The 14,395-nt window shown below is 45.9% G+C and overlaps 1 protein-coding gene across 4 annotated transcripts; it reads right to left on the reverse strand.

Annotated features, from left to right (window-relative positions):
* Window positions 1–929: 929 nt before the first annotated feature.
* On the reverse strand, window positions 930–5,032 carry LOC138844870 (microtubule-associated proteins 1A/1B light chain 3C-like). Of its 4 annotated transcripts, none has more exons than XM_070054958.1 (4): window positions 4,826–5,032; window positions 4,348–4,403; window positions 4,076–4,259; window positions 930–1,395 (listed from the first exon to the last, which is right to left on the reverse strand). In XM_070054958.1, the coding sequence occupies exons 1-4, from the start codon at window positions 4,897–4,899 to the stop codon at window positions 1,146–1,148; spliced, it is 564 nt and encodes a 187-aa protein (XP_069911059.1). In that variant the 5' UTR covers window positions 4,900–5,032; the 3' UTR covers window positions 930–1,145. The 4 variants fall into 4 exon arrangements, with proteins under 4 accessions (XP_069911059.1, XP_069911058.1, XP_069911056.1 ...); XM_070054957.1 differs by having other exon boundaries at window positions 4,076–4,181; window positions 4,826–4,967; XM_070054955.1 differs by adding an exon at window positions 4,619–4,726 and having other exon boundaries at window positions 4,076–4,403; window positions 4,826–4,959.
* Window positions 5,033–14,395: the final 9,363 nt, after the last annotated feature.

Here is a 14,395-nt window from a genome sequence, read left to right on the forward strand (position 1 = left end):
CTTGGGCCCCTGCACCCGTGTGAGAGACCCGGAGAAAGCTCCTGGCTTTGGATCAGCCCAGCCCCAGCCATTGCAGCTATTTCAGGGGTGAACAACTGGATGGAGGATCTCTATCTCTGCCTCTGCCTCTCTGTAATTCTGCCTTTCAAATAAATAGATAAATCTCAAAAAATAACGTCCTGCAAGCAGGACCTGGGGCACTTGTTTCTACTGTTGCTGCTGAGAACTCCACTATGAGTGCGTTCATGGAGCTCCACTGCACCCCTTAGTCGTCCAGAGGCTCCCCTGCAAGCTGTGTTAGCATCACTCAACACTGTAGCTCAAGGATCTGGTAGGGATTCCTCAAGAAGAGTAACCGAGTCTGAGGGAACCTAGCAGAAGGGTAGTAGCATGGCTTCTACAGCCATACTCAACCTCAAGTCCTAGGTGTGTGAATATGGAAATGGTTCTTGGTTTTGGGTCTCAGTTTCTCTATCTGTAAAATGATGGTTGACAATAGATAACCATGGATTTGTGAAAAGGAAATTGCATAAAATGAAGCTTGACACATAGTAAACAAACTGTTTAAATAGCTTTATGTTGAGAAGTTGGCATAAATATGTGTAGCACAGCTTAACAAAAAGGAAATAAAAATAACCACATAGAGTAAATGCCAAGGAAATAGAATAATCTCTCAAAAGACACAGGTCAGGGCACCCCCAGGTGAGCTTGCCATGGTTCCCTCTGACTTCACCTGGCTCCATAGGCCAGAGCTGCTCTACAGCTGCCCACAGGTAGGGGTAAAATAACTCCTTAAGGGCCTGCCCACCTCCACCAACAGGGAACACTTATGATACATCCCCAGCTCATGTCACAAAACCGTTGCACAGCACATCATGTCGTATTTAGAAGAAAGTGACTATTTACAAAACTTGCAAAAGCAGCTCACGTTTTTCTTTTATAAACAACATGGATTTATTTTTTTCCAGTTTTTTTATTCACATTTTTCTTAAAGTAAGAACAGAAAGCACAAAGAATGTGAGCCAGGGAGGGCCACAGCTTTGCAATCTTTGGGTGGAGATGATCACCCCATGCATCCCTGCTTCCCAATCCCCTCCAACATACACACACAAGAGCAGTGCCTCTGACAGTGTCTGATGCATCCATCAGAGGACAAGTTTCTCTTGACATAGGCTGAATGGGATTTCAGGTCTGTTCCTATGGCTGCTCCCACTGCTGGGGGCTGCTAACTCCGAGCAGCCAAACATCTCCTGGGAGGCATAGGTCATGTAGACAAAGCCGTCCTTGTCCTTGTAGTCCTGATAGATCTCTGCCATGGTCATGCTCATGCTTACCAAGCTCTTGTTGTCCACTAGGAGGTAAAAGGCTTCGGTGGCCCTCAGGACCATGCGGCTCCTGGGAAGAGGAGAAGGGTAGTGAGAGACTTGACCTGGAAGCAGCTTAGGAATCTGAAGGCTCAGGATGTGCAAGATAACTGAACTGCCCACAGCTGTTTCCCTGGAGCTTTGAGAGCCTCAGGGCGTCCCAGTTGGGCCAAACGGATGAGGCCATTCCATTTTTAACTAAGGCGAATACCAACACAATAATGCTAAGCAAATAAGTCCTAGGTCTCAATGAAAGCATTTCCCAAAGGGTGCAAGAATGATGCATTATCTTTCCAGCGTCTACAGTTAAAGAGGCGTGGAAAGGATGTATGTGCCCTTCCCTCACCTTGCCATTTCTCCTCTGCCAGCAAGGAGATGGAGAAGGAGCAAGGCTTAGTTGGACATCCTTTAAATGTCAAGGGTAAGCAGACTTCCAATTCAGTGTCCAGTGATGACAGTGAATCAATATAGGTGCCTACAGGAAGGCTCAGTCTCCCCTCCTACACACATTCCATTTGCTCTAATTAGTGAAACAGACACAATTTTCCACTGCACTCTTAGAACTTTGAACCTCGATGTGGGATAAAATCAAACATAAATGGGACATGGGGTGAAAAGCCACTCCCCTCCGTCCCAGATGAAGTAACCTTTGTCCTACTTAGAGAGTTAATTCTTAGAAGTAACCTTTGCCCCACTTAGAGTGCTAGTTCCTAGAAAGAGCCCTAGGCACCAGCTGTCACTTGAGATGTGGTTCCCAGCAGGAACCCCGTCTCGAGGCTTTGCGATAAACTCCTAGTTGCAGAGCACCTTCTGGCGAGCAGCAGATATCCCACCCTAAAGTCTTAAAGTGACTCCTGCGATAGCCAGAAAAATTTTCCCGCCACTAACCCCCTCATTTAAATCCTCCAATCAGTGTGTGAATCGTGTGTGTATCATTTAAACCCTCCAATTAGCGTGTAAATTGTGTGTATTGAGTAAATTGTGTGGTTTTTCCCTTTAAAAATGCTCGTTAACAACTGTTCGGGGCTTCTTTGGATGGCTTTGTGCTGTCGAGAGGCCCGTCTGCGCAGACGTTGAATAAATCCTCTTGCGTGTTGCATCTACTGGTTTGGAATCTGAGTCTTTGGGGTGCGCATCTCGACATGTCGGGGCCGTGGTTCAGGAACCCAACAGGGGAGTGACTGGAATCTGATTCAACTTACACTCAGGTAATTTCTCCTAAAAGAACCCCAAAAGGCATTAGTTCTGGCTATTGCCCAGTGCCTTTGGGTGAAAAGCAACCATTCTGCAGTGGGGTGGGGGTAGGAGAAGAGTGGAACTAGGGATGGGAATACTGCCCTTGGCTGGGTTGGAAAAGCTCCTGTGCCCAGAGCTTGCACTTGTCTCCTTCATTTCGCAAGCTCACTTTTGATGAGTGTTTGGGCATCCCCAAGGGGGAGGAGGCCACGGACAGGCATTATTGTCTATTTTGTTCACGGTTGGCTCTACAGAGTCCAGAAGGCACACAGAATACCGTTGGTGCTCAATAAACACGGATGAGGATGAGGATGTAGGTTGGGAGCCACAGGCAGTGACTGGAAAGAGGCAAAAGGGTTCTCCATCCCGAAGGGGTCACCTAATGATTAACTGATACAATGGGATCTCCTCCTGACTTTGATATCTCTTTAGGCACCTGTCTTCACAATGAACTTGGAACCTTGGACAACTCTTTGAAACAAAAAAAATGAAGATGCTCATTCACAGTGAGCTCTCAAAGCAACAGGCAGCCAGCGCCGCGGCTCACTAGGCTAATCCTCCACCTAGCGGCGCCGGCACACCGGGTTCTAGTCCTGGTCAGGGCGCCGGATTCTGTCCCGGTTGCCCCTCTTCCAGGCCAGCTCTCTGCTGTGGCCAGGGAGTGCAGTGGAGGATGGCCCAAGTCCTTGGGCCCTGCACCCCATGGGAGACCAGGAGAAGCACCTGGCTCCTGGCTTCGGATCAGCGCGATGCGCTGGCCGCAGCGGCCATTGGAGGGTGAACCAACGGCAAAAGGAAGACCTTTGTCTCTGTCTCTCTCTCTCTCTCACTGTCCACTCTGCCTGTCAAAAAAAAAAAAAAAAAAAAAAAAGCAACAGGTAACAGTGGCTACTCAGCCTCCAAACAGACTTTTCAACCCTGTGAGGACTTAGTCACTGGCTGTATTTACTCACAAATCATTTTCTAATTGCACTCATGCATCAGGTGACACCACTTAACCCTCTTAAGCTTTAAGAAGGGCAGGGACCTTTTGCTTTTCAAACAGTTCCCCATCTGCCAGAAACACAAACCCTGAGGAAAGCTGCTGCTCTCTGCCAGGGACACGCAGACTGGCTTGCACACAGTATCTGGAAGAAGGATCTTCTGGATGAGTTCGAGAGCCAGAACTACTCTAGGGAATTCTTCGAAATGTCGGCAGCTCTTGCAGTCTGTTGCTTGTTGTCTAAGGGGTTCTCCCCACTTGTTTAAAATAGAATGATTCTCACAGCATCTTCTTAGGGCACAACAATCTAAAAGATGAGTGAGTCACCCGAAGATCTCAACCCCCTTTTCTTCTGGAATGCCCACATACCAACCAAAGAAAGCAGCAAACTTAGATAGTTGCAGAATTCTCTCTCTCTCTCTCTCTCTCTCTCTCTCTCTCACACACACACACACACACACACACACACACACACGTTCAGTGGGCCACCTACCGTATGATGCTGAGGAACTGGGACATGGTCAGCTCCTGAGGAACCAAGAACTTGGTTTTGTCCAGCAGGGACAGGAGCTTCTCTCTGGGGTAGCGCTCCACTATTACTGCCAAGAGTATCAGCATGGGTCTCTCCTGAGGCAGGTGCCTAAGAATGTGACTCAGAGCCCCCAGTATCTTAGGGACTTGGAAAAGAGGAGAAGGCCTTTGTTTGATCTTTCTTTCTTCAAAGAACAGATACAGGCCTCTCTGGGGAAGGATAGTGAGTCTTACCGGGATCTTGTTTGGGAACTTTTCCCGGATTCCAGCAACTTCCTCTTGTCTGGTTGCTGTAGAGAGTTCAGGTAGAAAAGAATAAGTGGCTGGCGCTGCGGCTCACTTGGCTAATCCTCTGCCTGCAGCACCGGCATCCCATATGGGCGCCAGGTTCTAGTCCCTGTTGCTCCTCTTCCAGTTCAGCTCTCTGCTATGGCCCGGGAAGGCAGTGGAGGATGGCCCAAGTGCTTGGGCCCCTGCACCCATATGGGAGACCAGGAGGAAGCACCTGGCTTCTGGCTTTGGATCGGCGCAGTGCACCGGCCGTAGCGGTCATTTGAGGGGTGAACCAATGGAAGGAAGACTTTTCTCTCTGTCTCTCTCTCTCTAACTCTGCCTGTCAAAAAAAATGGGTTAAAAAAAAAGTGGACAGTTAGAGAAAGCTGCATCCTCTCCTGCCTCTCAAGTTACCCAGAGAGCTGCCCCAGAGCTTTACCTAGGCTCTTCCTCTGCTTGAAGGGTGTGAGGCTTGGGTTTTTCTGTAGAGGCGGCATTTTGCTCAACAGCCATGTCTGTGTTGGTCTTTAAAGGGAAAAATAAAAAAAACTTATTCCCCCAGCTGCATCCATGCTGCCTGCAGGAGCCTAAAAGAGGCTTTAAATAGGGCTGAGTGACATCCGGCCAATCCTGACCCTCCCTTCTCTTGACTCCCCCTTCCTGGGGAGCAGGAGGTCAGTGCTAAGGCGGGGAATGGAATGGCCACCTGCTTGCTGATCAGAGAAAGTCACTTTGCTCTTGACCAGTTCAAGATGTTTCTTTGCTAAAGAAATTAGGGTTCATGATGAAATCATTGGAATGCACACTCCGACAGCCGAGGTATGGGCTGAGGACTTTAGAGAGGTGGAACTGCCTTATGCCACGGTTGTTTTTGCACTTCAGTAATGAACCAGCTTGAGGTGAGTCCATGATAAATCTGCCTCTCTCTGAAATGTGTTCCATAATTCTCAAGGCAGTCTTTGCTGCTTTTCAAAGAACAAACCCCTGTATTCAGAAAGCTTAAGTGATTTGCCTAAAGCCATGACAGCTAGTGAGAAGACAGTTGGGATTAGAACCCAGCTGAGGCACAAGGTAGACATACATGACAATATGTGGTGTCATTTATCTTCTCTGCAATAGTGGCAGGAAGGAGGGACTGTTCTAGGATCTTTAAGAAGTGAGGTGAGCAGCAGAGGCACACAGAAGGTAATTTTCTTGCCTTAGGATCAAACATGGAGTAGCAGGCAGAAAGTGGCTCTCTTGGTTCTCAGAGCTTGCTTCCAGATTCTTATGCCTATCCAAGGAGCCCTTCAGATTCTGAGTGAGCAGGTTTACGTTTCCTTTGTCGTGAAGAGTGCTTGTGTGTACTCTGACTTCCCAGCAGTCATGGAACAGTGAAGAGTTTTGAAATGAATACACAGTAGAGTGGAGGAGGGAAATATGTTCTCCATATTTGCAGGTTGAGTAGAAAGGAAGGGTGAGTCTCAGGGCTTTAGGTCAGAGATCAGGGATAGGCAGGAGGTGCTTAAATGACAGCATCACTGAAGAGAGAAATTGACCTCATGCTGTTTCACTTGATCTTCAAAAGGAGGCAGCCCCTCAGGTGTGCATAATACAAAGCAGGTGTGTGGCGCTCTGGGGCCAAGCATCTTTCAAGTCTGGATTTCATTTAAATCTCCCCAGTTGCCTGCAGGTTGGAAGGCCAGGTGGGAAGCATACCTTGCAGGGATCAAGACAACTCGGTCAGATTACACTGAGGTGGGACCCATCCTACACTGGGATTCTCAGGGGCAGGCCTGGGCTCCGACACCATGCAAAGCTGGTGCCAGGTGTGGTGCTCCCACTACATTCACCTTAACTTCTGATCTTATGTAGGTGATTTCACTTTACTAATTATGATTTTGAATACCTTAACTTAGAGTGGGTATAGGAGGCTTAACGAACTGGGTTAGGTAAAGCAGCTAACATGGTACCTGGCACGAAATCCAATTCTCAATGTGTGTATTTTTTCCCATACTTCCTAAAACCATGCCTCCCCAGAGCTCCCACAATCCCAGGAAACTTCATGTGTATTCAGATCTGAAGGCTGAAGGTAGAGGTAAGAGAGAGGTCAGGGGAATATAAATTCCAGCTGCAGCCGTTAGACAATTGTCATAAGGGTTTGTGATGTTTTCTAAGTGCTTTCTCAGCTGGGACATGGGGCTTACAATCTTTACCAGGCACTCTGCATTTCAGGAGATAATGAGGTAGTAAAATAAAGGACATGGGGAAAAATCAAGTTTATCTATGTATCATTTGGGCAGGGGCATGGGATAGAACACTTTTGTTGAAAAGTGTCTTTTTGAGGGGAGCAGAGTACCCAGTGTGCTGTGTGACCCAATCATGTTCCTGGCCAGTGCTCCTCTGGGCTGTGTGTGGTGTGGGACCTATCACCTGGGAGATAATTCAAGCCACACAACCCCAATGCCACATGGATTTGGGGGAAGGGATATAAATAACCTTATGGAAAATGGTTGGAGTAAGAGTGCCCGTGCTCAGTATGAAATTCTACTTGCTGATACAGTAAACAAAAAGCCAACTTTTGAGGCCAATCGGACATGGACAGTGAGAAATACAACTTTTAGCATCTGACCTGTCCTGTGGACAGAACAAGCTGACAGAGGTCATTTTGATTCTCATTGACCTCAGCAATCGCCCCACCCAGCCCTAAATCTCTTCTCAGACCCAAGGACTCGGGGAGTAAAAGACTAGGAGTTCGGGTGCTGGAGAGCCAGCTGCTCAGAGTGGGATGCCTGAGATCGGAGTTAGGAAGGATTTGCTCCTTTCCACCTATAAACAGGCTTAAGCCCTGTCTGTCTGGAAATCACACCCAGTCAGCCTGCCCTTGATTCTCACGCACAGAACTTTGGAAATGGCCTTGGGTTCTAACTCCTCTTACAAGAGAATTAACCCCTTCAGAATGCATATTATCCATGAGCAAAATGCATGTGCTGTCATTCATCTTGTAGAGCTCTGTGAGGACTAAATATATAAATCTGTGTGATGCACACATACATAAGGTACGACACTGCTGGAGCTCAATACACATGTGTTCTTCCACACTACTCACGTGCTGGGTAGCTTATAGCCTCACCACTCAGCTCACACCTCCTGGAACCTTTGCAAGAACAGTCCGAGCTCACTCTTTCCACTAGCTCACTGCCTCTTCACTCCTTTGACTCCTGCAATCTGGAGTGTGTCCCAATGCTAATACAATGCTCTGGCAAGGTCAGCAATAATTCACACAAGAGCCTCCTTTCATAGTGCCAGTTTAATTTGATCTTTGATCCTTCAACATTTTGCATTTTCCATCTTCTCCTGCAGGGCTACTTCTCCTTAGGGATCCCAAAGACGACTTGATTTCAAAATTGTGTGTGTGTGCGTGAGAGAGAGAGATTCTCACTTTCCTCTGAAATGTGGATAGAAACTTTCACAAAAATTTTCTACCTTCTTACCTATAGTATGCAATCTTACATGAAAGCAGTGTTAGTAAAATGGCACAGGTCTTATCTGTGGCGCAATCTACGACCCAGACACCATCATAGGCTCTAGCCCCCATGCCATTGCTAGAAGCCAGGTGACCAGATGGTTAACACAGGTGTCAGCTCCACCCCCCCCCCCACTCTAATGGGATTTGTTGCTCCTGTTTCCCTGCCCCTTACAAAGGTTTAACAGGACCTGCTTCCCAAACACGTGTTCATTCTCTCTCCCTCCCTCCCTCCCTCTCTCTCTCTCCCTCCCTCCCTCTCTCTCTCTCTCTCTCCCCCTCTCTCCCCCCTCCCTCCCTCCCTTCCTCCCTCTCCCTTCCCCTCTCTCTCTCTCTCTCTCTCTCTCTCTCTCTCTCTCTCGACCACCCTGTCTCTTACTCTCTCATCCTCTCCCCGCAGCCAATTGGGCCCCCCATCTGACCATAAATCCTTTCTCTGACTCTGGTGTTTGGTGTTTTGTTTCTCTACCTCTGGTTTTGTGGTGGCTTTACAAGCAGTATGCTTACTATGCAAATAGAGCTTTAAGATTAGGCCTTTAGGATCATTATTTCTTCCCAACCCATTGCTGCCAGGAGCCCTGCTGTGTACAGATTCTGTAGCCATTAGTGTCTCTTCTCCTGCCCCTTGATGTTATCATCATGGTCTTGCTCTCTTTGCTCTCCTGAGATGAATTTCACCATTCCTAAGGAATTTCCTAAACTCAGTTTCCCCAATATGATTAAAAATAAACTAGCCCCTTAGTACGTGTACATGTTTGGTCCTTGGGAAATACACACTGTGGCTCCTGTCACTCATGCTTTCTGGCTATAAGCTCTGATGACTGAGGGAAAACAAATTAGCAAAGTTGTAGCAACAGGGAAATGAGAAGTCTGCATCTAAGGTAAGAGGCTGGTGCGGGTTGGAGGGCTGAGTAATAAAAGGAAGTCTATGTTAATGTTGCATTTCATGGAGAGGGATTCTCAAAGTTCCCATAAAATGTTACCTCTATTAAGCCTTCTGTGGTCTTTGTAGCTTCTCAGGGTACAGCAGGGAGATGGGAGGTAAGAGGTGTGGGACTGAAGAGCAATCTGATTGTTTTTGGGTGGCTCAAAACCTCCCAGTCTAATGTGAGTCATGCAGGATGGCAAGGCAGAACACACAATCTTTTTACAAAAGTAAAAGCTTGAAGTCCAAACTTTATTTTATTTTGTTTCATTTATTTACTTTTATCATCAAATTCCTTGAGATGCTACTTATCAATAAGACTTGTTTATTTGATCAACATAGGATAATTATGTTGCATTTATGATCAGGTCATCAAAGGAAATAAATTATTCTGTTCCCAGTCCTAAAGGAACCCCTGAATTGGGTCACATGAGCTCATGATTTGCTTAGTCAAATTGTCTTCTGAAATGATTTTAATGCTTGTGATTTTTCTACCTTGCCCCAAGAACAGAGGAAGCTCATGGTAGCTATTAAATGACTGGGAGCCAGGACCTGTTTGCCTGTTCATCTTTGGGAACTCACACAGAGCTTGACACGTAGTACACATTTTATAAAAGTTCAGTGCATTTTTCTTCCTGCAGATTGCTAACATGGGAGAGCGGCCAGCCACAGATCAGTATTGCATGAAGGCTTGTAAGCAGGAAAGGCAAACTCATATCCAGAATATGTTTATACTAAAGAATTACAGTCCTTCCAGGGATAAAGTGGGGCCAACATAGTCTAGTTGCCACTATGTGGTCTCCTGGAGGATTCTGTCTGGCACCAAGTAATTGATGTTTGGCAGTAGTGCAATGGTAGCTAGGTCAGATCAGGTGGGTTGGAGTCCATGCTGCTGGGATTATGTACAACCTCTACTCCTGCACTGATGGTTAAAGTAGATGGTGGTACCCAAAAATCCACTGACCTGTTGGCCAAATCTTCTAGTTGGAGGTCTAGATGTATGGATACTCTCTGGAGGACTTTAACATGTAATACATAGATCTTCATGATTCACATCGTGCCCAAAGATTCATACTCGTGACTGTTTCTCAGTTTTTCTGTCTCCAGTCTCCAAGTTGTTGTTCTGTCAGCCCTTGACCAATCAGTCAAAACTTTTTTTCATGTATCAAAGTCTGTGTTTATCTTCTACAGCTACACTGCACAAGGTTTGGTCCAGTGGGAGGATTTCCCACTCAACACTGTCTTTAATGGCTACCTTTGAGTGGGGATTTAGTGCAACTGCAGTCCATTGGCTTGCACCATATACTGAGCCTACTATTTGTGAACCAAGTTTCTCTTTCTCTGCCAACTGATCATAAGGGATCCTGCCCCACAGTGGCCATTGAAGTGAACAAAGGAGGGGACAGAAGTGCAACACTGGTAGATCACATCTGGGTCACCTGATCATGCACTTTACTTGTTCCCTATTTTTTCTCTGGAGAGGACACATCAGCACGTCCAGAACAACTTGATCCCTAAAGCCTCACTGATTTGTTGGAGCCCTGAACCATTACAAGCTTTGTGTCTCATCTTTGGAGTGCATGTGTCTTACCAAGATTCCTGATGCATTTGTCACTTCTTATCTGATTGGATCAATGTGTTGTCATTGATATAAATGGCTGATTCTAGGTTATTTGGGCTGTCTAGATCTGTTTCTTTTTGGACTATATGGCAGAGAGTGGAAGAATTAATATAGTCTTGGAGCAAGTCTAGTCATGTATATCACTGTCTATCCCAAGTAAATGCAAACTGTTTTAAGTTCTTCAATAGGGATGCAAAAGAACAGAATTGCAAGATGCAGGGCCAGATATCATGTTTGTAAGACACATTAATAATCTCCAGGAGATATCCCATATCTGGCAGAAGACTTCTGCTTGGTGGAGTAAGCTATCTTAGCATCCTATTAACAGCAGCATCTTCTAAGTCCTTTCCAGGATATAAAATCTATCTCATGAGAAAGTGCTCTTCTATCAACAACTTTCCCCTTATCTAGCTTTATATTCCATGCCTTTCCACCATCCATATCTCCCATCCAGCACATTTAGAACCCAGTCCCATCTGTCATCTCCTGGATCCTGAGGTCCATGTTGTGGGCTAGGGCCTACAGCTCCTTTGAGAAGAAGGTATTGTCCCACTGCACTCACTGGCCATTATGCCAATGCCGAAGCTTAGGTCACTATTCACTCATCTGGGTTATGTCCTAACTTAAACCTAGGTATTAATATAGTGGTCAGTAAGAGAGGTGGGGGTATATCCTGATCAGGGATCAGTGTTGTATCACAAGGCAAGCATCTCTGCATGATCTTTAGGCAAGTTGGAAGTGTTTGCCTGGAAAGAGTAGACCAGATCTTTCATAAGAATGTTTTCAAGTGCATTGATCGGGATATATCCATCCCAAATCTCAGGTTCCATTACTTCCCATCCAGGGTCATGACCTTGGCATAGCACACATACCTAGACTGAGAGTTCAACTGTCTGGAGTTCTATTTCTCTTGTACTCTGGCCTTGAGCCTTGGCTTCTTCTATTCTGTGGCTGTGGGATATGAGTCTGCCAGAGAGACCTTCTGTGTTTCATACTTCTATAATTGAAGATTAATCACTTTCAGCTTTTCTTTTACTTCTGCAAAATATTAATAGTCTCTAGTAATCACTGTACAATTTCATAGTCCTTATAATTACATTATATCTCTAGTTCTTTTATTTTTTATAGATTTATTTATTTTACTTGAGAGTTATAATTAAAGACAGAGTTAGAGACAGAGAGGTCTTCTATCTTCTGGTTTACTCCCCAAATGGCTGCAGCTGCTAGAGCTGGGCCAATCCTAAGCCAGGAGCCAGGAGCTGCTTCTGAGTCTCTCACATAGATGCAGGGGCCCAAGCACTTGGGCCATCTTCTGCTTTCTCAGGCCAACAGCAGGGAGCTGGATAGGAAGAGGAGCAGCCAGGACTTGAACTGAACCCTATATTGGATTCTAGTGCTGCAGGTGGATCCTCAACCTACTATGCCACAGTCCTGGTTCAGCTCCTAAACAGGTAGTGTACTTCCTTGTACAACTTTCCATCCAATTCACCTGGAAAGGTGAATGCTTAATTCTTGGACAGAAGACCTGAGCACTGGAATTCAGTATCCACGACAGTCTTCATTACTGTCCTCATCATTATTATCTTCACTCTCTGAAGTATGTAATGTGTGTCATTGGCCTGGGCTTGGAAGCTAACATTTATGGGGCACATATACACGTTAGGCACTGATACAGTTAATCCACTTTCTCCTTTAATCCTTTTGGCAAAAACAAAAGCAAAAATAAACCACCTGAAACAGAGAAATGAAGTAATTTACTCAAGATCCTTCAGCTTGTGAAATTTGAGCTTATGATCATGTGCTTTGAAAATCGATTAGGGGGGCTGGTGCTGTGGTGTAGTGGGTAAAGCCACTGCCTGCAGTGCTGGCATCCTGTATGGGCACCAGTTTGAGTCCTGGCAGCTCCACTTCTGATCCAGCTCTCTGCTACGGCCTGGGAAAGCAGTGGATGGTGGCCCAAGTCCTTAGGTCCCTGCACCTGTGTGGGAGACTCTGAAGAAGCTCCTGGCTCCTGGTTTCAGATTGGAGCAGCTTCGGCTGTTGTGGTCATCTGGGGAGTGAACCACTGGATGGAAGATATCTCTCTCTCTCGTTCTCTGCCTCTCCTTCTCTCTGTGTGAGTGACTTTCAAATAAATAAATAAACCTTTAAAAAAAAGAAAATTAATGAGGATAAAATGCTTTTCATTCTAGTATTTTAAAAGTTAGCTTAAAATAGAGCCATCACTATCATGTCAAACACTTTCTGAAACACCCTGCCCCAGCAGTTCCACAGCTAGGGTTGCACACATCCAGAACATTTATCTCTTTTGCTCAAGGGATCCCCAAGTTCTGATCAGAACAAAGTATGTGTGTGAGATTCTCCCCAAATGCAAATAGCCCAGTTCCCAGCCACTGTTCTCATAAGTACACCCCTTGGACATAAAGGTTGAGCATCTCAGCCTGTGGCCAAGCAGGCTGTTTCCGGATCCCTTGCTGCCAGGAGACATGAGCTTGGTCCTGCTTCATAAAGCGCATGCTCCACTGCCAAGAAGGTCCAGCTCTTCCCCTTTCCCAACTCCATCTCACAGGTGTTTGCCGCCTCACCACCACGCAGATGAAAAGTGACCTGCTGGCTTGGGAAGATGTTCTAGGGCTTATTAATCCCTTAGACACTAGAGAGTAGAAGACAAGGGAAAAAACCTCGTGTGAGAGGTGAGGCAGTCTGGAAAACATCTGGGGAAAAACCCACAGGCCTTCCTTAAGTCAGTCAAAATCGGGAACACCAAAATTCTTTTCCCAGGTGCCAGAAGCATTTCTTGTGTTCTGCATCTGTCGTGTTCAGGATCTGCCTGGCCTTGAGGGAAGCTGAACATGGGTCCTGTTGTCTACCAGCACAGTCCCCTGTAGCATCTTTAGAAGTTGGAGGAGGCTGCAGAGGTGGCCGCCCACGAAGGTCTGCTGCTCCAAAGCCCTGGGAATTCACCCAGCCTCACCTCCGCCACACAGCCTCTTGTACAATCCGCATCAGTTATGTCTCAACTGCAGGATTCTGGGAAGTCATTTCCTGTCACTGAGCTTAACTTTTCTATCTATAAAACAGGCTATTATTTTGAATTCACAATAATGTTTATTTTTTGTTCTCCCAATATTTCTTGGTTATCTACTGTATAATAGGTTACCCTAGTAGATTCTCGTTTGTTGTTAATTAATGTATTGATGTTATTTGACAGCAGAGAGGCAGAGATCTCCCACCCACTGGTTCACTCCTTAAATGCCTGCAACAGCTGGGACTGGGCTAGGCTGAAGACAGGAGCCCAGAACTCAAGCCAGGTCTCCTATGTGGGTGGCAGGCATCCAAGTACTTGAGCCATCACTGATGCCATCCAGGACAAACACTGGAGGGAAGTTGGGATTGGAAGCAGAGATGGGGCTTGAATCCAGGCATTCCAATACAGGATACAGGTATCCAAGCAACATTTAACTGCTGTGCCAAATACCTACCCCCTTAGTAGTTTCTGAGGATGTAACAGAAAAGTAAAAACAATGTCTCTTAAGTCAGGCAGAAGCTCTGGGATTATTTTGCCATCATATCTTAAACATATTTGGTATATTCTCTTTCAATTTTCCCCTAACCTTGTTTAAGAGAATATCTTTTCTCCTAAAATAATCCCTGTAATTATAGTGTTGCCAGGCTCATTTAAATTTAACTTTGAATATATGGACTCAGGAAATATGAACAGATTTGGCTTATTCTCAATCAACAATTAGTGGGAATTGTGGGAAATATAAAGATGTACTTGATTTAGCATCTTTCCACATTGGGAAGGGCCAAGTGTATCCTTTTTTCTCTGTGCATCCTCAATAGTGGATCAGTGGGGCTATTTCCAAGCCTCAGAGCACTGTTTAAGCCAAGAACACAGCTGAGAATGTTCCACTGGCAGGTGGACAGCATTGCAGAATGATTCATATCACGTGAA

Source organism: Oryctolagus cuniculus, chromosome 13, assembly GCF_964237555.1.
Source record: "Oryctolagus cuniculus chromosome 13, mOryCun1.1, whole genome shotgun sequence".
NCBI lineage: Eukaryota > Metazoa > Chordata > Mammalia > Lagomorpha > Leporidae > Oryctolagus > Oryctolagus cuniculus.